The 23316-nt window shown below is 44.7% G+C and overlaps 3 protein-coding genes and 1 pseudogene across 4 annotated transcripts; 3 read left to right on the top strand and 1 right to left on the bottom strand.

Annotated features, from left to right (window-relative positions):
• The first annotated feature begins 1982 nt into the window (after positions 1-1982).
• Positions 1983-2873, top strand: LOC120668074 (annotated as a pseudogene).
• Positions 2874-4966: 2093 nt separating this feature from the next.
• On the top strand, positions 4967-7826 carry LOC120667001 (plant cysteine oxidase 2-like). Its single transcript, XM_039947010.1, has 5 exons — positions 4967-5462; positions 6009-6130; positions 6244-6415; positions 6529-6732; positions 7344-7826. Exons 1-5 carry the CDS (start codon positions 5186-5188, stop codon positions 7484-7486), a joined length of 918 nt encoding a protein of 305 aa, XP_039802944.1. The 5' UTR covers positions 4967-5185; the 3' UTR covers positions 7487-7826.
• Positions 7827-12389: 4563 nt separating this feature from the next.
• On the top strand, positions 12390-17448 carry LOC120666998 (cationic amino acid transporter 3, mitochondrial-like). The gene is made up of 14 exons (XM_039947006.1): positions 12390-12777; positions 13461-13662; positions 13763-13847; positions 13962-14102; positions 14189-14307; positions 14725-14821; positions 14955-15127; positions 15208-15274; positions 15548-15706; positions 15898-16147; positions 16251-16359; positions 16456-16568; positions 16669-16744; positions 16843-17448. The coding sequence occupies exons 1-14, from the start codon at positions 12630-12632 to the stop codon at positions 17003-17005; spliced, it is 1902 nt and encodes a 633-aa protein (XP_039802940.1). The 5' UTR covers positions 12390-12629; the 3' UTR covers positions 17006-17448.
• A 34-nt stretch (positions 17449-17482) lies between these two features.
• Positions 17483-20759, bottom strand: LOC120666999. 2 transcript variants are annotated; one of them, XM_039947008.1, is made up of 10 exons: positions 20705-20759; positions 20517-20674; positions 20242-20445; positions 20026-20158; positions 18955-19019; positions 18785-18833; positions 18573-18643; positions 18403-18488; positions 18005-18092; positions 17483-17838 (listed from the first exon to the last, which is right to left on the bottom strand). In XM_039947008.1, the coding sequence occupies exons 2-10, from the start codon at positions 20638-20640 to the stop codon at positions 17732-17734; spliced, it is 927 nt and encodes a 308-aa protein (XP_039802942.1). In that variant the 5' UTR covers positions 20641-20674; positions 20705-20759; the 3' UTR covers positions 17483-17731. The 2 variants fall into 2 exon arrangements, with proteins under 2 accessions (XP_039802942.1, XP_039802941.1); XM_039947007.1 differs by having other exon boundaries at positions 17500-17838; positions 20517-20738.
• Positions 20760-23316: the final 2557 nt, after the last annotated feature.

The following is a 23316-nucleotide window of genomic DNA, read 5'->3' as shown; positions in this document are numbered from 1 at the left end:
ATGAGATCTGATTTTGGAGAAATAATATAAATTTTGAACTGAAGAGGGTTGGAGGTGCACCTGAGGGTCACTAATTGACACTCCTAGGCAACGCCACAGTGTGAAAGGCGCAACACTGCATGTTGACCTTGGCGGTCGTCTCCGTGGCCGCACCGTCACAAAGTTAGGATCACTTTTTTTTTGGCACATTTGATGATTAGTGACTAATTAAATGTAAGAGTAACTTTTTGCATTTGGGAGGTTTTTGTTTTGTAAAGTAAACATAGATGCAATGGGAACTAGTAGCATATATTTAAGATAGAAAAGGGAAACTTGTTTGAATAACTCAGCATTACAAAGAGTAATTTCAATTAAATTGGAGAAACATTTGTGTTGTGCAAATGCATACATCTTCCTTACGAACAAATTAGAGCAACCCAAATTTCATGCACAAATCCAGGCTGGGTAAAGTGATTCAATGTGTTGCCATGCTGGATAAATCCGAGCATGGTAATAAGCAACTTGCTGGCAAAAATCCGTGCAAGAACCAATTTTAGTTACTGTAGATAGGGCATCGGACACGCCATGACGACTTATGAATTTCATTCCATTGCCGGAGTTGTGGGTAGCGGCAGCCATGGTTCGCTGGGCCGTGAGATTGGAGGACCAAATCCTGGCAGCACTTTTTATGGTGCTCGGAGCCTTGGATGGACTGCCGGCAACCTGAAGAAGAGAGAGAAACAAGTGGGAGAGAATGGGGTGGATGGAATTTGGAGAGAAGTGGTCGCTAGCTATGCTGCCTCATCTGCTCAGCCGTGAAACAAGTATATATGCCTCACTAGCAAAAGTGGTGGCACCAGCTTGCCACTCGTCAAGTTGCACGAATTCTGGAGCAATCTGTACGGTATTTTGGTTTCCTCCAATGGTTCAGAGCTTAAGGACAAGCTTATGAAAGAAGATCACATGCGATTCGTACATCATTTTGATCGAGTTCATTGCATCCGAGGCCTGCAGTCGACTGATTTATATGTACCGCTGCTAACTGGTATGTGACCTATGTTGTGTTCATCCTAGTAGCATGTAAAAGCTAGCATGTATAAGTAGTCACCCAGAAAGTGTTTACGTATCATTCAATTCGTTTCTCATGCATGTGTAAGGACTTGAGGATGACGAGCAAGCATGGCGTGTAGGCAGGACCTGAAGCAGCATGCATCCATGACCATACCCATACATAGGTTCCCTGTCCTGGACGTTTCCAGCAGCTTGGGTGGGAAAAGCAAGAAAACTGACGGCCGACCGGCGGGGGTAGGTTGAACGACGAGGATCTCTGGCTTGGCCTGGTTTGGATGCGCCCTAGAATCCTAGCGCTAGAAGAGAATTTTTTTCTGCATGAAGAACTGAATAAAGTCTATTTGCAAAATCTTTTTAGGAATGGGTGAAACTTTCCGCGACGAATCTAATGACGGTAATTAATCGATGATTTGCTACAGTGATGCAACAGTAACCGTCCTCTAATCGCGCGGTCAAAGACCTCATTATATTCTTCAGGGTCACTAGCGCGGGGTTCTGGAGTTGGTTTTGTAAACTGACTTTGTTTGACACCGTAATAAACGGTCAAAATATCACTATTCGCTAGCGCGCTACAAAACCAAACGACGCCTCTATCATCAAGCTTCCGGTCCGGCGTGCTGTGTTTCCAGTTTCGACGGCTCAAGGGTCAAGGCCCACTGTTTGCCTTGCCATTTGCCAAGGAGTAAATTCCCTGTATGCCATTGTAAAATTGAGATGATCTCTTATGTGCCATTGAAAATTAGCTGATCCCTTCTATGCCATCGTTTTTAATTTTCCATCCCCTCAATGCCATTGCTGTTAACTCTCCCTAACAGATCCGTTAAAGCTTATGGTGAAAAGACCAAAATACCCCTCCGTCACCTTATCCCCCGGCGGACCCGGCCGGCCGCCTCGCTATCCATCGCGCTCGAAGCCGGCCGATCGGTGGAGCAGGCGGGCCGCGCCGGCTGCCACACCACCGGTAGCGCGGGCCCAGCTTGCCTCCCTCCGTGATGGCCGACGTCGACGCGAGCGCCGCCGAGGAGCCGGACCGCAGGGCGCGCTCGGCGTCCCTCTCGTCGTCGGAGGGGAGCGACCACGACGACGACGCCGCGGGCGAGAATCCCATGCTGGGCCAGTCGGCGCCGTCCCCGGCGCGCTCCGCGGGCCACGCGCTCGAGGAACCGCCGAAGCGGAAGGCCCCGGGGCGGCGGTCGCGGCCGATGCTGATGTTCCAGAGCATGTGCCGGTCGCTGTCGCTGCTGAACCCGCGGTGCGGGCGGCCGCTGCAGTCCGGCGTGTGCCGAATCGCGCCTCCCGCGCGCCTCACCCCGTCGGACTCCCTGCTGTCGCAGCTCATGGGGTCCTCGTCTAGCGCGGCGGCGGCGTCCCGCCACCGCCTCACGGGCACGCTCTTCGGCTACCGCGACGGCCGCGTGTCGCTGTCCCTGCAGGACAACGCCTAGTGCCGCCCCACGCTGGTGGTGGAGCTCGCGCTCCTGACGCACGCGCTGCTCCGCGAGCTCGGCGCCCACGCGGGCACGCGCATCGTGCTGGAGAGCGAGAAGCACGCGGCGGAGCCCGCGGACGCGGGCGACCCCACCGGTGGCGACGGCACCGGCGCTGGCGGCGCCAGCTTCAAGCATCACGACGACGACGGGTGGGTGCTGGAGGAGCCGATGTGGACTATGTTCTGCAACGGGAAGCGCGTGGGGTACGCGGTGCGGCGGGAGCCCACGGAGGAGGACATCTCGGTGCTGGAGACGCTGTGGGCGGTGACCATGGGCGGCGGCGTGCTCCCCGGCGCGCGCCACAGGGAGCTCACGACGGGGCGGATCTGCTGACGGCGAGGCCCCTCCATGCGTGGCTGCACGGGCCTCCCCTTGCGTGCGCAGCTGCTGGCCGCGCCTGCCACTCCCGCTTCTGCGCGCCGCCCGCAGCTCCAGCGGCTTCTGCGCGCCGCCCGAAGCTCCAGCAGCCGCCCGCCACGCGCGGCCTAGCGCCCCCCAGCGCCCGCGCCCGCGCGAGGGGGCATGCGGGGCCCGCGCGAGGGAGGGAAGCGCGCCGCAGGGCCCGCGCGAGGAAGCCGCGCCTGCTTCGCCTCCGCACCGGCGCGCCCTCGCTAGGGTTCGGGGACGGGAGGGGGGATTGGCGTCGGGGACGGGAGGGGGGTGTGCGCTCGGGGATAAGGTGACGGAGGGGTATTTTGGTCTTTTCGCCATAAGCTTTAACGGATCTATTAGGGAGAGTTAACAGCAATGGCATTGAGGGGATGGAAAATTAAAAACGATGGCATAGAAGAGATCAGCTAATTTTCAATGGCACATAAGGGACCATCTCAATTTTACAATGGCATACAGGGAATTTACTCTTTGCCAAGCGGGTTGGTTTATGTTGGGAGGACATGCATGCATGCCACCGTACTACCAGCGGCCTGGTGGGCCCGTCCCAGGATCATCAACTTGGCTGGCTTTTCCGGCAGGCACGTGCCAAGTGCCAAGTGCATGCCCACTGTTTTGTTGGAACCTCTAGCCTCTTCTTGCCTCGGTGAGCCAAAATTTCTTTTCCCATATTAAAAGGAAAAATTTCCAATACAAAAATACTAAGAGTTCGCAGTGATACAAAACCATTCAAATTTTCAACAAAGTGTTCCATGCGATAAAAAAATTACAATTATTTATAATTTCTCGCGCGTTCGTATCTAGATCCCCTTTGATAAAAGTATTTGCATGCGCTAGAACACAATTAGTTTTATTATTACTTCAACAGGTAGTAAACTAAATAGAATGCACCTAGCTAGCTCCACAAAGTTTTTAAACCACTGAATTGTTATTCATTTTACAGCTCCAAAATCCACTTTAAAATAACATACACAGCTTAAAACTAAATATTTGATAGTTCTTGTGCAAGAAAAACAGAAATTAGGATGTGAGGCTCCATCACCAATGATGCTAGTGCTAATGGTAGCCAGGTGGCTGACGCTCGATTCAACTAGGGGCTGCTGCTGGCACGTTAAGGTGTTGCCGGTCTAGGAGAGTGGTGGGAGTGCTGCCGGTTCGTTGGGAGAGATGTCGATCTCCTGGGCTGTCAGCTGTGGCCAACGGGCTGGTTTGACCGTTTGAGAGTAGGTACTCTGTGTCGTTGTTGGCTGAGTTTATAAGTTAAAAACTTGAAATTTTGATCCAATATAATATATTTTATACTTTTTTTGATCTTCATATATATATATATATATATATATCATTTGCTTGATTTATATTTGATATTTTGGCAAAATAGCAAAATAGTTCGGTACGCCCCTGGCCTGCCTGCCTGCACACAGGAACTGCAACTGGGCCACTGGGGGATGAAGCTTGATGACACACGCGTCTGACAACTCGCAGCCGGGGCGAGGCACGTATTGGTGAGAGTGACGACGGACACATCATGGAATGGAAATTTCCAACCAAGGGAAGAAAAGGTACAAAAAAAAGAAGAATTTGACACTACCACTCCAAAGATGTACATGTACCGTGGATGCATAGGTGGATCATGGATGTGAGCACTGCCCCTACTAGCATAACGTGAGACAGAAGAGATCATCACGGTTACCCAAGCTGGAAAAAAAGCCCGTCAGCTCCGGTAACCTTGCGGCGGCGAGCATTCAGAGACGGACGGCGACGGGTGGTGGTCTCTGTCTCTCCTCCCCGATCGATCAGCGAAACCGCTCCAGGAACGTAGCAGCAGCAGCCAGTCAGCGGTGGCGCGCGGGCCCACAAGTCGGCCACACCGGAGCGGATGACGGACGAAACCGTGTTCCCAACCGACCGGGATCCCGCCTGCCGCCGCCGGTTTTGCAAGCCTTTCCGAACCGGCGGCCGCGACACCGACAGCTCCCTCCCTCCTCTCACCATCGATTCCGTCGATGGCTTCGCGATGGCACGCACAGCCAGCCCACGGTTTCGCTACCCCCACCCCCACCACCTCCTCCTCCTGCTGCTTATAGTCGCGTGCCGCCGCGCCTTTCCCTGCCCCTTCCCTTCTTCTTCCTCCTGCCGCGTCCTTGTCGCCACCTTCTTTCTCCGATTCCTCGCTCCTGCTGCTGCTGCTGCCAAAAGATCGCTTTTTTCGTGGGGTTATTCCGTTACTGTCGGCCAGTTGGTGCGGTGGGTGATCCATGGAGGTGGTTGCTGGGGGAGTCGAGGTGGCGAAGCCCGCCGCCGCGGCCACGGCCGGGGAGCGCGCGGCCAAGCGCCGGCGGGTGGCGCCGGAGACGGGAGCGAGGCGGGCCGGAGGAGGGGTGGCGCGGCGCGGGAGCGGGAGGCGGCGGCGCGTGCAGGCGGACGCGGACGCGGCCGCCGTGCAGCGGCTCTTCCAGGCCTGCCGCGACGTCTTCAGGGGGCCCGGCACCGTGCCCAGGCCCGGCGAGGTCCGCCAGCTCCGCGCCATGCTCGGTGCGTTTCACCAACACGTTCTTCCCTTTACCTTATTATTATTATTATCCCTGCATTCATCTGCTCGTCTATGTAAATCAAAAGCTATGAGTAGCTACTTCAGAGTGCAAAAAAAAAAAAAAGTTTCACAAAAGTTCCTGAATTTTGAAGCATGCTATGCTGCGGTAATCGATCAGAAACATAGTAGCCTCTGCCTCAGCATGTATTATGGCTGTGTTAGTTCCAAAATTTCTCTCTCCAAACTTTACTATTCATCTATCACATCAAATCTCTTGCCCCATGCATGGAGAATTAAATGTAGATAAATAAAAAAATTAATTGTATAGTTTTGATGTACACGACGAGACGAATCTTTTGAGCCTAGTTAGATCATGGTAGGACAACAATTACCACAAACAAACAAAAAGTGCTACAGTGTACTATAGTATCCGATGCGACCCTTTTTACCACTATTTTACGAATCTAAACACACAGCCTATATATGTATGTATGTCTCATTCATGGGTTTACTGAATTTGAATTGACTCTGATAATAAATGTTTGCAGATAGGATGAAGCCGGAAGATGTCGGCCTAAGCCCGGATCTCAAGTTCTTCAGGGCTAGAGATGCTGCTCAAGGAACCCCCACAATTACACACACGACAATATACAAATGCCCAAATTTTTCGGTAAGCTTGTCTGCTGTGCGAATTATCTCGAGTATGAATATAATCACTATCCAAGGTACTTTTTTTTTATAAAAAAAACTTGTTTTTACTAATGTCTCTCCCTTGCTTGGCAGATGGTTATCTTATTTTTGCCGCGGAATGCGGTCATCCCTCTCCACAATCACCCTGGAATGACGGTGTTCAGCAAGCTGCTCCTCGGGTCTATGCATATAAAGTCGTATGACTGGGTTGATCCTGATTCTATCCCGTCAGTGAGCAGCTGTTCATCGTCAGCTGATGATCAATGTAAGCCTTTTATCTATTTATTATGTATTTTCATCAATTTTGCTTTGTTTTTACTGCCATTCACCCTTTATACACAGTGCAAATGTTCTAATGTTCAGATCTATTTTCTACAGTGAGATTGGCAAAACTGGTGGTCGATGATGCTTTTACGGCGCCGTGTGATACCTCAGTTCTATATCCGACGACTGGAGGAAACATGCATCGATTTACTGCCAATGCGCCTTGCGCGATCCTCGACATTCTTGGGCCCCCGTACTCCATAGAAGAGGACAGGGATTGCACATACTACAGCGATATTCCATACACACAACATTCGAGTAAGTAGCCACATTTTTTTACCTCTGATGAAATCTGAATACTTTGTGCATTCAGTAATGACTACTGGCTCTTAAATATCTACAAATGTACCCTACCGTTGTTTGCCACTTGAAAGGCATGTCGCTGTTCCAACTAGATTCAAAAAAGCTAAGTTGGTTCAGGGATTCAGTGGATTGACATCATGCTAGATATGCTAAATTTGTTTATTGAAAAACTGTTGACGGTTTAGGCATGATCTGAATCATGTAGCTAATGATAGTTTATCAAAAACAGTTGTTTTGCATGGAGCAGCCCACCGGATAGGGAAATGTTTCTGTTAGTTAAATAACAGCCAGCAGAAGGCTTTGTTTAAGAATCCTGGTACAATCCATCTCGCAACCTGACCACGTGATCAGTGGTTTTGGCACACAGTTTTGCCCATAAAAAAAATGTACCAGCTGGAGGCTCCTGCTGTATAAAGTAATCTAGCTTCCCCCTTAAGATAGTAGACAGATGAACTGCAATATATAATTAATTGCACTAATCTCTAGTATCTTGCAACTTGCAATGCTGATGCTTGTGCTAATTGTATTGTGGCTCACAGAAGGTTGACTCTTGTTTCTGCTTGCAGCGGCAGACGGCACCCGTGACCGTGACCTCAACAACGTTGAGCAAGATCAAGGCCGTCTGGCATGGCTGAAGGAGATCGACATGCCGAGGGAGCTGAAGATGTGCAGCGTCCACTACGGCGGCCCGCCGATCTCTGACAAGTGACACCGGGCGTCGGCATGAACGAAGGCCTACTCGATCTCTCCTGCTGTAGTTGTCCTGTACTTAACTGAATGATGTGCAACTGATCATGGCTGGATCGGATCGTCGTCTAACCTTGTGAATAGCACTAGCAGCAAGCCATAAGCCTTGACAGACTGACTTCCACCAGTTGGCCAGAGATAGAATGCTTGCTTGCTTGGGTGCACGCGGCGTTGTTGTTGTTAGGTGTTTTTATTTCGGTCTTTATTTCTTTCTTTTCTTTTTTTTAAAGAAAATGGATGCTTCCTGTTTTTGGTTCATAATTCTAATGCATTGATCATCCATAGTTTTCATTTCGTTTCTATGTGTCTGAGTGCGTGCATATGTTTCTAGTTTCAAGTAGTTTTCCATGCTGTAAATTCTGAAATCTGAAGGGGAAATGTGGACCCCTGTTTTGTTTTCTGGGAGGAGGGATAAGATGAACTGTGGGTGCAAATGCAAGTCAGAAAAAGTCGAGAAATGCATTCTGTTCACAAAAGGGGGAAAATGAGAAAGAGAAACGTGTTACCCGCCGTTAAACTATTTTCCCTCGCAAAGAGACAAATATGCTTTTTTTTAGATGTAAACATCATTTTGAACTGTTTGACTTTTTTTTTGGAAAAGTTCAGTTTACACCCTTGAACTATCGTAAAAGTATAATTTTCAACCTTAAACTATAAAATGAGATAAGATAGGTCATTCAACTATCGAAACTAGACAAATTTGGCTCTTAGGGTGATTTCGAAGGTGGTTTTGTATTTTAAAAAAATTAAAAAAATTCTAATAAGATCTATAAAATCAAAACTAATTCATTTCAAAATAGAAAAATATGAAACTAGTATCAAAATTTTTCTAAAAATATAATTTATATGTTATTGCTCTATTCAAATCTTATTTATTCAAAAGTAATAGGCATAACTACAACAAACCAAATACTATGAACATAAAAGAAAATCGAATAAATGACAAGTACAGTGCCAATAGATAGGTTACATTTTTAGAAAATTTTTGATACCCAATATGAATTGTTCTTAGCTGCAAATGCCGACTGTGGTCTTCCGATGCCGCTGCGGCAACCAATGCGGCAAACAAAGACTATGCTGATCCTCATTTTCTAAACAAGAAAAAAAATGATAAATGTGGTGAATAATGTGGAAACAAAAGAAGTTGTGTTTCGGGCTAAAGTGTGGTTAACACACGGTATCAAAAGCATACATCAAAACGGTCCATGCACACAAGCGAATTTATTAGACTGACTTGTTTGGATGGGATACAGTTTAGCGCTAAACTTTAGCATATGTTAACTCATACATATGCTAAATTTTTAAATTTTAATTATAATTTAGCTCACTCCATTAGCATTTCTGCTTGAACGAGCTAGTGCTAACGTTTAGCACTTGGATCCGAAGAGAACAGTAGTTAACATATTTTTTAGAACATATTTGTATATTTGTAGGGAACATGGCTGGCTACAGTGTTGTTATCCACATTAGCGATACTCAAGATCAGTGGGCTGGGCCGTCTGGATTCACGAGATCTGCTCTAGCCTGATCCACGATGCATACCTACCTGGGCTATATCTTGCTGCAAGCTTCACGTTTCGAAATGGTCTGGCCCAACCTTACTTCGTGGCCCAAGCAGAGGTAAAGCTCTGTGAGCTCAATAGTTAACTGTTTTTTTTATAGAAATGCTCCATAGTTAACTCAACCAATCATCACTAACTAAAAACTAATCCATTACCGTATTTCTCTTTTCTGTTTCCGATCCCAACTTTTTTTTCTCGAGAAAAAGAACAAGCTAGGCCTCTCACTCACATTTTCTCGACGGCCAGGTCGCTGTACGTCCATGTCTCACTTTCCATGTTCTTTTGGCTACACGTGTCGAAGTCTATCCTTGGCCTTTTTTTCAACGCAAGGCGTCACTTTCGTCTTCCCTCTACTGATTGGATGCCTACACATTGGTCTTGTTTGGTTCGCACTACAATTATAACGTGTTAGAAATAGTAACAATTTTGACCACTAATTACGGTGTCAAACAAAGTCAGTTTACAAAATCAACTTCAGAACCCCCGCACTAGTGACTCTGAAGAATCTAATGAGGTATTTGACTGCGCGATTAGAGAATGGTTACTGTAACATCACTGTAGCTAATCATCGATTAATTACCGTCATTAGATTCGTCGCGAAAAGTTACACCATCCCTAAAAAAATTTTGCAAATAGACTTCATTTAGTACTTCATATATGCGAAATTCTCTTCTCGAGAAACGTGCGCGCTTGTTTTGTTGCCAAACCAAACAAGACCAATAATACAGATAGACACATGCATCTATATTATCATTCTTAATGAAATTATTATTTGACATTATATTATCATCATTATTCCTTTCCATTGCTTGCATAACTGCATTTCCTTTTACTTCCGGGATGCAACTGTCGTCGGAAGAAGAGAAGTTTGGTTTGCCAACAGATAAACATGATGCTTCGATTCTTTGTGCATGTAGACCAAACTCTGAATAAGACATAGGGCTTGTTTAGATCATTTTGCATTTTTAGATGAGAATCTTCAACATTTAAAGTATTAAATGTAAATTAATTACAGATCTCGTTTGTAAACTACGAGACGAATCTAATGAGATTAATTAATCCATCATTAGAGCATTGTTACTGTAACATTACTGTAGCAATTTAGTGTCTAATCACGTCCTAATTAGGCTCATTAGATTCGTCTCGCGATTTACAATCCATTTGTGTAATGCGATTTATTTTTCGACTACATTTAGTATACCATACAAGTGATTTACAAAAAATTTACATTTTGTGTTTTGAGATAAATAGAGTCATAGTCAAAGACTGTTGACGTTCTTGAATGTAAATGTTCATAGAATAATCATGCATGTGTGTCACATGTATGTTTTCAGAGTAACTCAACAGTCTGGAAATTATCTTGTTTGGAGATTGACCTGTATTTTTTTTATTTTCAGAAAATAATGAGCTGGTAGGCAGGGCAGTATAATTGATGCAGCAGATGAACCTTCCCGTACCAGTTCTTTGGCGATCTGGTTAGTACATTACATTATTTATTACATGCCATGTGGAGATGCACAGCTGCACGCAATCAAGCTGCTTATAAACTACTGATATTATAAATGTCAGACCCACATGGTTATGTGAATATGATAAAGCTTCTACGGCTCTACTTCTACTTGCGTTCTTTGATCGTATTACGCGTTTTATTCCTTTTTTTTATAAAAAAAAGGATCTGCAGAGAATTTCGGTCAGAACTACTCCGTAGCAGCTAGCTCCACACGCATAATAGGTGTCCACTTTAATTTCTGACCACACGAAATGTTTTCAGAATCTTCCTGTAGATATATATTGAAGGCGTATCAATCTGCAATAAATGATTTTTAAAAAAATATAAATCAGCTCAAAATTCTTGAAGTGGAAGCTACTTAATTAGCTGTAATCATGAAAGGATAGAAAATAGCACAAGCTGGCTTTCTTGCAACAGCTGCTCACGGTCCAGTTGGTTGCATTACACGTCAGCCCAATGCAAGATGGCAAAAAATTTTACGACAGCGACATCCTCTCTACTGTTCGTTTAGCATGAGAAGGACGAACATGGCACGCTCTCCACCAGCCATTTCCAGCACAATGCAAAAAAAAAATAAAAAAAAATCATAGGTTTGTTCCATGTTTTCTGATAACCAGTGGTGAACATTTGAACGGGGGTGAAATCATTCTGATCTTTCAAAATCGAAAGCATGTAACAACAGACAGATCACAGATGCGTACATGTATACCGTATATATATATATACCTCTGTACGTGCGCGAATTTTGTATGCCTTTCGGTATGGATCTGTACCGGCCGGTCCCTGTCGGTAACTTTCACGTGCCACACGAGCCCAGTTGTCAGATGAGGATGTTGAGCACTATTCTGAAAAATCTTTGGCTGTGTTTAGTTCCCCCAACTCCTCCAAAATTTTCAAATTTTCTATCATATCGAAATCACATCGAAACATTAAATATAGCAAATAACCCATGCATGGAGTACTAAATGTAGGTAAATAAAAAATTAATTGCATAGTTTTGATGTATGTTGCGAGACGAATTTTTTGAGCATAATTAGCCTATGATAGGACAATATTTACCACATACAAACGAAAATGCTACAATATTTTTCGCAAACACTTTTCACAACCTTTTCGCAACTAAACACAGCCTTTATTTGTTTCATGTCTCTTCTGGGACTCAGACTGAGAAGCCACACACTTTGCTCCCGGCTTCGGTAAAAAAAAATATCTGATCATCAGTCACATATCAAAACAATATCAGTTACCAATTGCCAGCCAAGCAAACTAGTCACCAATCACAACTAGCCGAACACAGCAGATGATGTGTTTTGCATTGATATTTTTTAAAAAATGATGTGCTTTTTTTTATTGTGCGGGTGTATAAAAAGGTCAACTCAAGGTGACACAATCTACTGGGCTACAACGAGGACTATGCAAACAGCAATACACGAGCTTTTAACCAAACTACAGTAGTATACAACATGAAATAATTCAGTTGTCAATTATGACATGTATATAAAACTCGTGTCGTTTTAGCGAAGTTTCATCTGCTAATTAGAAGCTTGAAGCTTCTCAAATAGACATTCAGCTGACGCTGTCCTCGCACTTGGACCGACTAGTCAGAATTTCGAGTTGATCAAGAGACCTGATTAGCATCCTAATCAAGCACACAAGCTAGCGGTAGATTCTTCCATCCTTCGTAGTGTACGACTGTACGCGTAGCTCGTCAAACTATCAAAGCTCGGAATTTACTAGTCCGACTTGATCCTCTGCGCACCCTATAAAGACAACGCCCCGTCGGCACGCCATCCAAGACCAGCAACCGCGGGGACTCTTCTCCCCGTCCTCTCCAAAGAATCTCCCCCTACCCAACCAAACTCGACAAGCAAGGGGGTGAGAGAGAGGGAGGCGGCGGCCGGCGGGCAGCTGCAGGCCTGCAGCGCGCGCGCGGAGGCAGCTAGCTCCATCCGCCGGCGACCGGCGCCCCTGATCGAGCCGTGGGCGCGGTAAAAGGCGCGCCTTTTTCTGCCTCGCGCGGTCGCGCGGAGCCGATGGGGTTCGAGGGGGCGGCCGGCGCGATGGGCGGAGGGGTACGGGCGCTGATGCGCCGGAAGCAGGTCGATTCCGAGCGGGCGCGCCCCGCCGGCAGCAGCAACGAGCTCCGCAAGGAGCTCTCCGTCGCCCAGCTCATCGCCATCGGTAGAGACACCTCTTCGTGCTCTTGCTTCTTCAGTTATTCCTCTCTGCTTTTTTCCCTGAGCGTTGTTTGCTTTATTTTTGGTGGATCTTTGCGGGGATTTTGTGGGAACTTGGAAAGGTGCGATCTTTGCTTTGCTGTGTCTTTTCTGCTTGGATCCTGGTTCTTCTCTGCGTTAAAACCTGTTGCTGTTTTGTGAATTTTGGTGAATGACGCAGCTTAAATAATTATCACCCACCGGCTTCAATGAGTTGCTGAATTTTAGAGATGTTGGTACCGAACTCGAGCTTGGATTATGTAACTCTGAGATTTCACTTACAAAGTTCTTAATTTATGTTTCATTGATTTTCACTCATGAGCAAAGGTTGAAAAGGATTCTGAATTTTGAAATGGATACTGCTGCCTTGTTTAGTATGGTGGGTGGTTTGCTACTTACTAGGTTCTTACTGTTCCAGACATTGCTACCCTGATGATGTAAATGCCTGGACTGACTTATGCTAAATACGTTAATTATCTACATTATTCTGATATTCGCTAAATATGTGGATGGCTCGTTTGCTGGAATAACATACTATTTTAGACCAAAAGGATTATTTTAGACCAAAAGGATTATCCATCTTTATTAGTAATTATAGTATCTCATTAGTGGAAGTGTTGATCATGCAACCTCTGTGTTATGCCTCAGGTGTTGGTTCAACGATTGGAGCTGGGGTGTATGTTCTTGTTGGGACGGTTGCTCGGGAGCATTCTGGGCCAGCATTGACTCTTTCATTTCTGATAGCTGGAATAGCCGCTGCACTATCAGCGTTCTGTTATGCAGAGCTTGCAAGCCGCTGCCCATCTGCAGGAAGTGCCTACCATTATTCATACATCTGCGTTGGTGAAGGGTAATTTACCAATATGATGGAATTAATATTGTTCATTTTGAGCATGTCTTTTGTGCTGATGAGTTTCTGTTCTCACATTGTTCACCTTTTCATCATACAGAGTTGCATGGTTGATTGGTTGGGCTCTGATACTTGAATATACAATTGGTGGGTCAGCTGTCGCCCGTGGCATATCTCCCAATTTAGTAAGTGGGATTTCCCCTGCATCTGACTTATTGATGTGGCATATCAATCCAATCAATGATTGAATTTGAGCATCTATCTTTGCAAACAGTATTAATATTAACACTGTTTTTCAGGCCCTATTTTTCGGAGGAGCTGATAGTCTGCCATGGATCTTAGCTCGACATGAGATCCCATGGCTTGATGTTGTTGTTGATCCTTGTGCTGCTTTCCTTGTTTTCCTTGTCACTGGTCTGCTATGTGTGGGGATCAAAGAGGTTGCTACCTTCTCCGATTCAGCAAGAGCTATCACTCCTTTTTCCGAGAATATGACATCTGATCTTTCCTCTCTGTTTTTTTTCAGAGTTCATTTGTGCAAGGAGTTGTGACAGTCCTGAATTGCTTTGTGATGCTATTTGTTATTATTGCTGGTAGTTACATCGGCTTTCAAACAGGATGGGTTGGCTACAAGGTTGCTGGCGGGTAATGCTAAAAATCCTGGTACTTTGATTTCTTTTTTCCTCAAGCCGGCAGGTATTGCACTTACATAGTTAAAACTCGGCCGGGTGGGGAAAGACCGCCCCACCGGTATTAGCTTAAGAAGAAGCCTCGGCTTCCCCGACCGAGAAAATCCCCGAACCCTGGCCCCGCCCTGACACTGGAGACGTAACCCCTGGGAACTACCTGCCTGGGCCATGTAAGGGTCCTCAGGCCGACCTGGGTCGTCTCACAACCAGTGCTTTGGCACACGGGGCCAGCGAGGGGATTTTTTTACCCTCAGCCTGAAATTCGCTCCCACGGGGAGTCGAACTCAGGACCTGAGGGGTGCCGCCGGAGTGACTAACCAACTGGGCTAGCATCCTTTGGCTTGCACTTACATAGTTACACTAATGATTTCAGATTTTTCCCTTTTGGAGCGAATGGAATGCTTGCTGGATCAGCAACTGTCTTCTTCGCCTACATAGGCTTCGATTCAGTTGCCAGCACTGCTGAGGAGGTTACGAAACATCCTATTTCCCTTATTGATTTGCCACTTCTTATTTGATGGACAGTTGGCATCAAATTCAAAATATGATTCGTTCATCTAGAAAGTAAAAAAAAATTAATTATCTTATATTAATTTCTGACAGGTGAAAAATCCGCAACGAGATCTGCCATTGGGAATCGCAACGGCATTGTCGATATGCTGTTCCTTGTACATGTTGGTTTCAGTTGTTATTGTTGGTCTTGTACCATACTTTGCTATGGATCCAGATACTCCTATTTCATCTGCCTTTGCAAGGCATGGCGTACACTGGGCAATGTAAGGACTGCTTCCCATTTTGCCACGAATGATCTGGTGTGCGTACCACTGAGACTATTCCTCTTCTTGTCTTGTTTTAGGTATCTGGTAACTACTGGTGCTGTTCTTGCTCTTTGTTCAACCTTGATGGGATCTATATTGCCACAGGTATAAACATGTTTTATTTAACGTGCCATTCAAATTTTTTATGTGATTCATGGAAAATGGGCCCAGCAGATAATACCTGCTTCAAATGATTAACTGTAAATTACCCTTGTATTCTGCTCCCTTTTCTAAATAACATCCGAAGAATATTGCCATATTATCTGGATATAGATAATCAGTTCTGCTTTATTTGTTCTATCAACCAACATATGTATAATGCAACTTCAATTTATGCTGCCATGGATATTTATAAGTCTGCTTTGATACTTCCCTCAGCCAAGAATATTGATGGCCATGGCACGAGATGGCCTGTTACCATCATTCTTCTCTGATGTCCACAAGACGACACAAGTTCCAGTCAAAAGCACAATCGTCACTGGCATCTGTGCAGCTTCTCTCGCTTTCTTCATGGATGTCTCTCAACTGGCTGGCATGGTATTATTTTACAGATCACTTATTTGAGATTATATACGAGCTTTATCTTGAGGTTCAATTTAAGAATGGCCCTTCTCCACAGAGAGAGAATATGCCAGATATCATGGCAGTGTACTGGTATATGCATGTGATTATATGAGCATTATTGAATAATGCAGCTTGAAGCTAAAAAGGTTTGTTCTTGGTTGCAGGTCAGTGTTGGCACGCTCCTAGCATTCACTATAGTTGCTGTGTCCATCTTGATTCTCAGGTATGTTCCTCCAGATGAGGTACCCCTGCCATCTTCCCTGCAAGCATCATTCCGTCTGAGCCATGAAAACGATGAGGAAAAGCTGAGGGATACTCTTGGAGATGAGGATCATGAAGAAGGGGCATCTGAGATTAGTGATATTGTAGTAGAATCAATTAAGGACCCCCTTATTGAGAAGCAGCTATATGCAAGTATGTCTGTGCAATTGCATGTCTGACTTATTAATATGCTCTAAATTTCTAATTACGCGTATTTCAGTTAAGGTAGCTAATAAAGCTGCCTGGTGACTTTTAGGCAAGTTGGATGAGACAAAGCGGCGCAAGACTGCTGCTTGCAGCATTGCATCTGTCTGCATAGGGGTTCTGGTCCTCACAACTTCAGCCTCTGCGACATTCTTGCCCTTGTAAGTACGAACAACTCAGCTTATTATGCTAGCTTGCACAGTGAACTTTCCTGCGTATAAGCGAAATGCTCAACAATCTTGCACATGCCATGCCAGCCTGGTGCGATGCTTTGTTTGCGCTTTTGGTGGCCTGCTCCTCCTAACTGGTCTGGGCGTACTCTGCTGGATTGACCAAGACGACGGGAGGCATTCCTTTGGCCATTCTGGAGGTACTTGCATCGCAGCACACTTGGCCACTCTCTGCTAGGTCATATTTATAAATTTACTAATTTACTTGGATCACACATCTTGCTGCTGCTTCCGCTGCAGGATTCATCTGCCCATTCGTTCCATTGCTGCCAGTGATGTGTATCCTGATAAACACATACTTATTGATAAATCTGGGGTGAGTTTCTGGTCCTTACCAGTTTTTCAACCACATGTTCAGAACCGATATACACTTTAACATGTCTGAATTTGTCGATTTGCCCTTGTGTTCTTCAGTGGTGGCACATGGATGCGAGTGGGGGTGTGGCTGGTGATGGGGGTGTTTGTGTACATTTTCTATGGGCGCACCCACAGCTCATTGACGGATGTCGTGTACGTCCCTGTTGCTGAGGCGAATGAGATATATGGGTCATCATCTGCATCAGGGTTTGTGGCCTAAGGGGAGGTGGAAGGAGACATTGTGGAAGCCTATCTTTAGCTATTACATGCTCCAGGGTACTTTCTTCCAGAACCTTGAAGAATCAGACTGGAGCAGATCCCAGCTTGAGCACTATGCATTGCAGGCGGGTTTGAAGAATTCAATTTGTATGTCAATTCTTTAAATGTGCATGTATAAATTGTAATTCACGGCTATGCTTGTGTGCCTCTGTTCGAGGAATGTAAATATTACATAGATTTATAGGTGGGATTGTTATGAAGGTTTTTGTAAAATGAGGGTTCCTCTAGGAATTTGTACGGTTAGTAAAATTATGTTCTAAATTCAAAGGTGGAGTTATGATCTCCAACCCAAATAGGGCTGAGTGTAAGCTTTATAATGTGCTGAAAGCCCTGAACACGTTTTATACCATAATGGACAATACCAAGTGGTCTTTTCGGAGGCAACCCCACTACATCTGTTGTTTGTCAGACACGCAGGTAGAAGAACGATGAACATAACATGAGCAGAAGAACCGTCAGCTAGGGTAATCAAATTCAGCTTTGCAGCTGAGTTTCAGTATACATTAATACAACACGAGGTTTTAACCAGACTAGATACATCGCAACAACAAAAAGAATATCACAGCACATAGTAGTAACAGGCAATCAATTGTACAGATACTTGTTTCCACCAGGTTTCCTTGCTGGAGTCACCCCCCTCCCGCTTCCCACAGAAATCTGAAATTGCTTACTCATTCATCTTGCGGATGGTGTAAGAGGTAGATCCATCAACTGTCTCCATAGTTAATTGATTCAGCCGCAGCAGCATTAGCAGGCAGGCTCTTCCTTTGCGCCCTACAAGGAAGAAAAGCAGAAGAAAACACCACAAATGTTAGCTACAACAGCAGAAATTCATCAAGAACATGTGGCAATGAAACAGCAACCTGACAAAAAACCCTGTTCAGAGTGCTATGACTTGACATTTTCAAATCTACAGGCTAAGAGAAGTAACTGCACATACCAAGCCCTATTGCTCCAGTATCATCTTGATTCAATGCATTGTTGCTGCCGAAGTATGAATTTAATTTGCATATTCCCTCCTGCAATTCCTGATGCAACAAAACAACACAACTTTGAGGCGGATGACACTGTGATAACATAGCTATTGCCATGGCTCATAAATCACGGCACCACAAGTCCATTTTCGATCAAGACAAATAAAGAAAAGGAAAGCAATAATTTGAGGAAATAGAAAGTGAAGATGTTGCAGAATATTTGTCTTCAATTGATTTTCTTAGAGTAAAGTTACCAATTTCAAGAACCACATGCTGTAATTTTGTGACCATCCGTATCCAGCGTGTATAGAGTACTATGGGCAGAGTTACAAGCGTCCAAGCAAGTAGGTAACGAAATTCAGACCTCCCAAGATGCTAGACTCTTCATGTAGGGAGGTAGTTGCTCATACTCCTCCTTTGACGCCCTTATCATTTCTTTGAACGAATTGCCTTCATGGAGTTAACAGTGAAAAAAATTAGAATGAGCAAGATTTGATCTGTCTTTAAAACATCAAAGACATTCATGCTGATCACCTTGATCATTTCTTTCATTCTGGGGAGTTACAAGTTCAGGTTCCTTCATGATCTTTTCTCCAGCATCAGCACTGAACAGTATAGAGTATTAAAAAATAAATTGGGCTATTTTAACATGAGACTAAAATAAGGAAAGGAGCATTAAAGGTAAACAAAGAACAGTGGGGAACATTGGGCTATAGATATATGATGAATGGATTTCTTTCTGTTACCTTTCAGGATTCTTGTAAAGCTTCTTTGGGCTTTCACTATAATCTGTGACTGCAAAATCCCAGGAAATTATCATTATCCAAGCCAAAAATTAGCAGCTAGCAAGAAATATTAATACGACAAGCATAATGCGATTAATCAGCTGAGATAACCAAAATATTGCCTTGCATACCTTCAGAGGAAAGTGTGGCTAGAGTAGCATCCGAGAACCCAAGGTTCTTCAGCGACCCCCCAAATCTTAATGACAGTCAAGAAAGAACACAATAAGATTTGTAGTCTAGTGGTAAAGGGTAGCAAGTAGTGACTGAGTTTTGAGGGAAATTAAGTTCTCTCAGGTCTCAGCTATGATGCAACTGCTACTTAGGGAAATAGCCAGAATAAAGGGCTCCTCAAACTTCTGAAAGGCACTCTTTCAAAGTCATTGCATCATTATCTAATTAATAGTGCCTGTCCCTATTTGGAGCCGCTGTATCTGAAGAAGGTTTCTTGACTTTGTTGCTAAAGAAAATGGCTATCACTGGTATGAAAATCTACATGAATGCTCATAGTGTTTCTTACCTTCTATGGGCCGATGACTCGTGCAAACAGGGAGAATGCTATGCAAATACAAAGTATACTTGACTTATATGAGCAATGTTTGGGTCAGGTGGTAATCAGTAAACAAAGAAAAGTCAGCGGTTTTATTTAGCAAATTAGCAGTAACACTGGTGCTCATTGGGAAAGTTAGGAAAAGACGATTTTACAGGGGATTGTGAAATTATGAATGATATCTTGGACTGCAACTTTACGTAAGGAAGTGTAAGACTAAAATGTTCGCATATGAAGGTGGTGGAAGGACAAGCTTCTATTGAAGGCGGGGAATGAGATAATGATCAAAGCAGTAGCTCAGTCGGTAGCATTTTTTGGCATGGGACGGTTTTGACTTGACGAGGTTAATTGTGATCAAATAAGCACGATGATTGAAATGTACTGATCGGGTTAAAATGATAAGGAACACAAGCTGATCCAGTGCATGCTCTATCAGTGTTTGGTTGGCAATGTTCTAGAGAGTTCAATCCTATTGTGGATGATCTTCCCATGTGCATCCGGGACTTGGTTGCCAGGATTGTTCGGGACATGAGTAATGGACCCTTTTAGTATATAAAAAAGGGAACAATCAGTTCATAAGTTCTACCGTATGTGACAACTGAAGCAACTGAAAAATCTAGATTTCCAAACAGAACCAAACCAAAGAGAAGGATACAGGGCGTCGTCGTCGTTGTCGCACCGCCGCCTGCCGGACCTCAGCACTGAGCTCGAGACGCCGAAGCAGCCATTCCCAGGGTCCACGACCTCCCCGGTGCCACCATCTTCCGCATCCACCTCAGGTTCCACCTCTGCACCAATGCACCAATATCGATTCCCAACGCTGCAGAGGTTTGCGAATCGAAGCCAAGCCGATGGGGGTTAGCGTTGTTACCGGGGGGCTCGTAGCCGAAGGAGACGAGGCGGGACTCGATGGCGTCGGCGTGGCGCGCGTATACGTTGAGCGCCTCGCCGCAGTGGCCCAGGAGCTCCTGGAAGGAGACGGCGCCGAAGGCCATGGACTCGAGGTGGGCGACGTCCGCGCCCGCCGCCTCCGCCAGCCGGTCCAGCTTCTGCAGGAACGCGGTCGTCGCCGACTCTGCGGGACCCGACGCAGTGAGCAGGAGCGGTGCGGGGAGAGAGAGAGGGGCGTGCGTTTGAGGTGGTTACCGAGGTGGATGGGGCGGCGGGAGACGGCGTCGGCGAGCTCGCGGGAGGAGGAGTCGGCGTGGTCGAGCACCGTGGAGAGGGAGGCGCACAGGGACGAGATGCACCGCTCCATCTCCCCTCCCATGGCGGCGGCGGCGGCGGCGGCGATGGGGAGGAGGGGCTCGCCGGAGATGGCGATGGGGAGGAGGATTTGGGGGGATTTCCTTTCCTTTTCGAAACTTTCGCGAGGGTGGCGCGGGCTAAAGTGCTGGTTTCTGACGGGTGGGCCCATTTGAGGTATTGGCCCTATGAGATATGCTATCGGGCTTTGGGCAGGCCTAGATAGAATTCTTTTAAATTTTTATATTTTTTCCCGATTTATCAAAAATATATGTCGATTTTTTTTCAAAATATCCTGCCGCCAGTTCATCCGGCGGAAAAGATGAACCGGCGGCAGGAGCACTGTAGAAAACATAACGCCGGTTCATCCGGCGAAAGCTTACTGTAGCAATTTTCACTGGCACTGCAGCGTCTTACCGCCAAATCAACCGGTGGTACTGTAGAAATTCACTGTAGCACATTTTCAAAAAATTATAACAAATTCATATGGATTCAGATGGAGATAAAATTTATACAAAAATTATAGACCTCGACGAGATCTACAACTTTGTAATTCAAACTTTTTTCATTTAGAATCATTCTGGTGTTTAAATAATCGACACAACATTTAGATCTAAAAAAATCAGATCTAAACAAGTCGTGCTGCTCATCGGGAGTGCACCGGATAAGCAGCACGACTTGTTTAGATCTGATTTTTTAGATCTAAATGTTGTGTCGATTATTTAAACACCAGAATGATTTTAAATGAAAAAAGTTTGAATTACAAAGTTGTAGATCTCGTCGAGGTCTATAATTTTCGTATAAATTTTATCTCCATCCGAAACCATATGAATTTGTTATAATTTTTTGAAAATGTGCTACAGTGAATTTCTACAGTTCCGCCGGTTGATTTAGCGGTAAGTCGCTACAGTGCCAGTGAAAAATCGCTACAGTAACCTTTCGCTTTCATTCCGCCGGTTGAACTAGCGGCAGGATGACATTTTCGTAAAAATAAAATTTCGGCATATATTTTTGACAAATCAGAAAAAAATAATATAAAAATTAAAAAAATCGCCTAGATAGGAGAAGGCTTGCCATCATTTTGTATGGGCCGACAGTAGGCCCAGCGGCCGAAGTTTCAATCCTCTCCCTCCTTTAGACCATCTCCAAGAGTTTGTCATATTTTACTTGGCATATTTTGTGTTTTGCCAACTTCTAAAAAAATATGCTAAGTAAAAAAAGAGCTTATCTCCAACAGTTTTGCATAATTCACTTGCCAAATCGAGATCTAACTTACATCAGGAACCCTGAGAGAGAAACAAAATTATATTTATGCCCTTCCACCTCTTAAAAACTTAAATCAGGAACCCTTCTCTGTTATTTATTTATTTTTTCACCCTCCCACCTGACTAGAAATCACGATGCCAACCGCGCGCCGCGCGCGTATATTTACGCGCTGGAGGCTGGTTTTTCCCAAATTGCCAAAAATTGCCAAGACTTTTGCCAAACTGTTGGAGGAGTATTTTTAACGTTTTTGCCAAAAATCAAAGATGACAACTCGATTTGTCAAACTGCTGGAGATGCTCTTAGAAGTTGCATATACTCGTGAACATCAAAATCAGCTAGTTTACTCATAGTGGAGAGAGTCCTATAGTACATCAATTGATTCACACTCGGTTGCTTACCTAAAACAAATAAATAAATAAATTCGTCAAGTGATATGAGGTATGAGATGTTCCATTTCTTACATTCGCCCCTTCAAAATGGTATTGAGTGTGTTTTTAGAGTCTCCAAGCAGAAGTGGCATATTTTAAAAGATATTTTTAGTTTCTCTACTCATACTCAGAACTCATAAGCATATTATTCTTACTTGCATGGCATTGCACAATTTTATTCATGACATTAAGTTGCATGATAAGGATTTCGACAGATGTGATGTTGATGAGGACTACCTACTAGAAGAGAGGTCTGCCACAGCACAAACAAGGATATGACAATCCAAATGACGAGAATGAGGAAACCATGAATACCATTCGCAATAGGATAGTTGATGCTTTAGTTAATGTGAGAGAGATAAATTATGGTGCAGGAGGATCCCATGAACCATATATCTTTTGTTCTTGTTCTACTATCTTTGTGCTTATGTGGACCATATGTTAATGGTTGATGCAAAACTTAAAAGGAATTGAATTTTCCTTCCAAATATGGTTATTTATATGTGAATCAATAAACATCAGACTTTTACGATAAATTTGCATATAAACAGTCTCATATATTTTTTCTACCAAAACTATAATTTCACCGTTGCGTAAATTAAACAGCTCTCACCTTTCTCATAGTTCCCAGCAGCTTTTCCACAGCTCACAATAATTTTTTTATAGCCACAACTCAGCCAACCAGACCCTAACTGATTTGAACTCATGGCCACTTAAACTTTTCTTTCCCCCTCTTTTCCTTTCTAGAAAAATAGCTAGCAGCTCTTTGAAAATCGCAGGTCCCTCGCTCCAATGAGATCCAATGAAGCTTTGCGTTGATTGCGTCCAACCCCAACACAAGTTGGAGTAATTTTACGCACATAACACAGGTGGAGGAACTGGCCTGGTGGCCCTTGCACACAACACAAGTGGAATAATATACTTGCCATCCGTCATTGACTTGCCGTGATGACAATCGATCGTTTACTTTTTTTGTAATATTGAAAATAATTAAACACGAAGCTTAA

Source organism: Panicum virgatum, chromosome 3N (genome assembly GCF_016808335.1).
Source record: "Panicum virgatum strain AP13 chromosome 3N, P.virgatum_v5, whole genome shotgun sequence".
Taxonomy (NCBI): domain Eukaryota; kingdom Viridiplantae; phylum Streptophyta; class Magnoliopsida; order Poales; family Poaceae; genus Panicum; species Panicum virgatum.
Note: the sequence above shows the minus strand (reverse complement) of the source record. Positions and strands in the feature narration are given on the sequence as shown.

What these genes read in the sequence shown, in the direction of transcription:
- LOC120666998 (XM_039947006.1), top strand. Translation starts at nt 12,630, where the DNA reads ATGGGGTTCGAGGGGGCGGCCGGCGCGATGGGCGGAGGGGTACGGGCG. An exon ending in CATGGCGTACACTGGGCAAT is followed by an intron (nt 15,128 to 15,207) that starts GTAAGGACTGCT and finishes GTCTTGTTTTAG; the next exon opens with GTATCTGGTAACTACTGGTG. An exon ending in TTCCTTTGGCCATTCTGGAG is followed by an intron (nt 16,569 to 16,668) that starts GTACTTGCATCG and finishes CTTCCGCTGCAG; the next exon opens with GATTCATCTGCCCATTCGTT.
- LOC120666999 (XM_039947008.1), bottom strand. Translation starts at nt 20,640, where the DNA reads ATGGGAGGGGAGATGGAGCGGTGCATCTCGTCCCTGTGCGCCTCCCTC. An exon ending in GAATGAAAGAAATGATCAAG is followed by an intron (nt 18,489 to 18,572) that starts GTGATCAGCATG and finishes AACTCCATGAAG; the next exon opens with GCAATTCGTTCAAAGAAATG. An exon ending in TACTGGAGCAATAGGGCTTG is followed by an intron (nt 17,839 to 18,004) that starts GTATGTGCAGTT and finishes TCTTCCTTGTAG; the next exon opens with GGCGCAAAGGAAGAGCCTGC.
- LOC120667001 (XM_039947010.1), top strand. Translation starts at nt 5,186, where the DNA reads ATGGAGGTGGTTGCTGGGGGAGTCGAGGTGGCGAAGCCCGCCGCCGCG. An exon ending in CCAGCTCCGCGCCATGCTCG is followed by an intron (nt 5,463 to 6,008) that starts GTGCGTTTCACC and finishes AAATGTTTGCAG; the next exon opens with ATAGGATGAAGCCGGAAGAT. An exon ending in ATCGTCAGCTGATGATCAAT is followed by an intron (nt 6,416 to 6,528) that starts GTAAGCCTTTTA and finishes TATTTTCTACAG; the next exon opens with TGAGATTGGCAAAACTGGTG.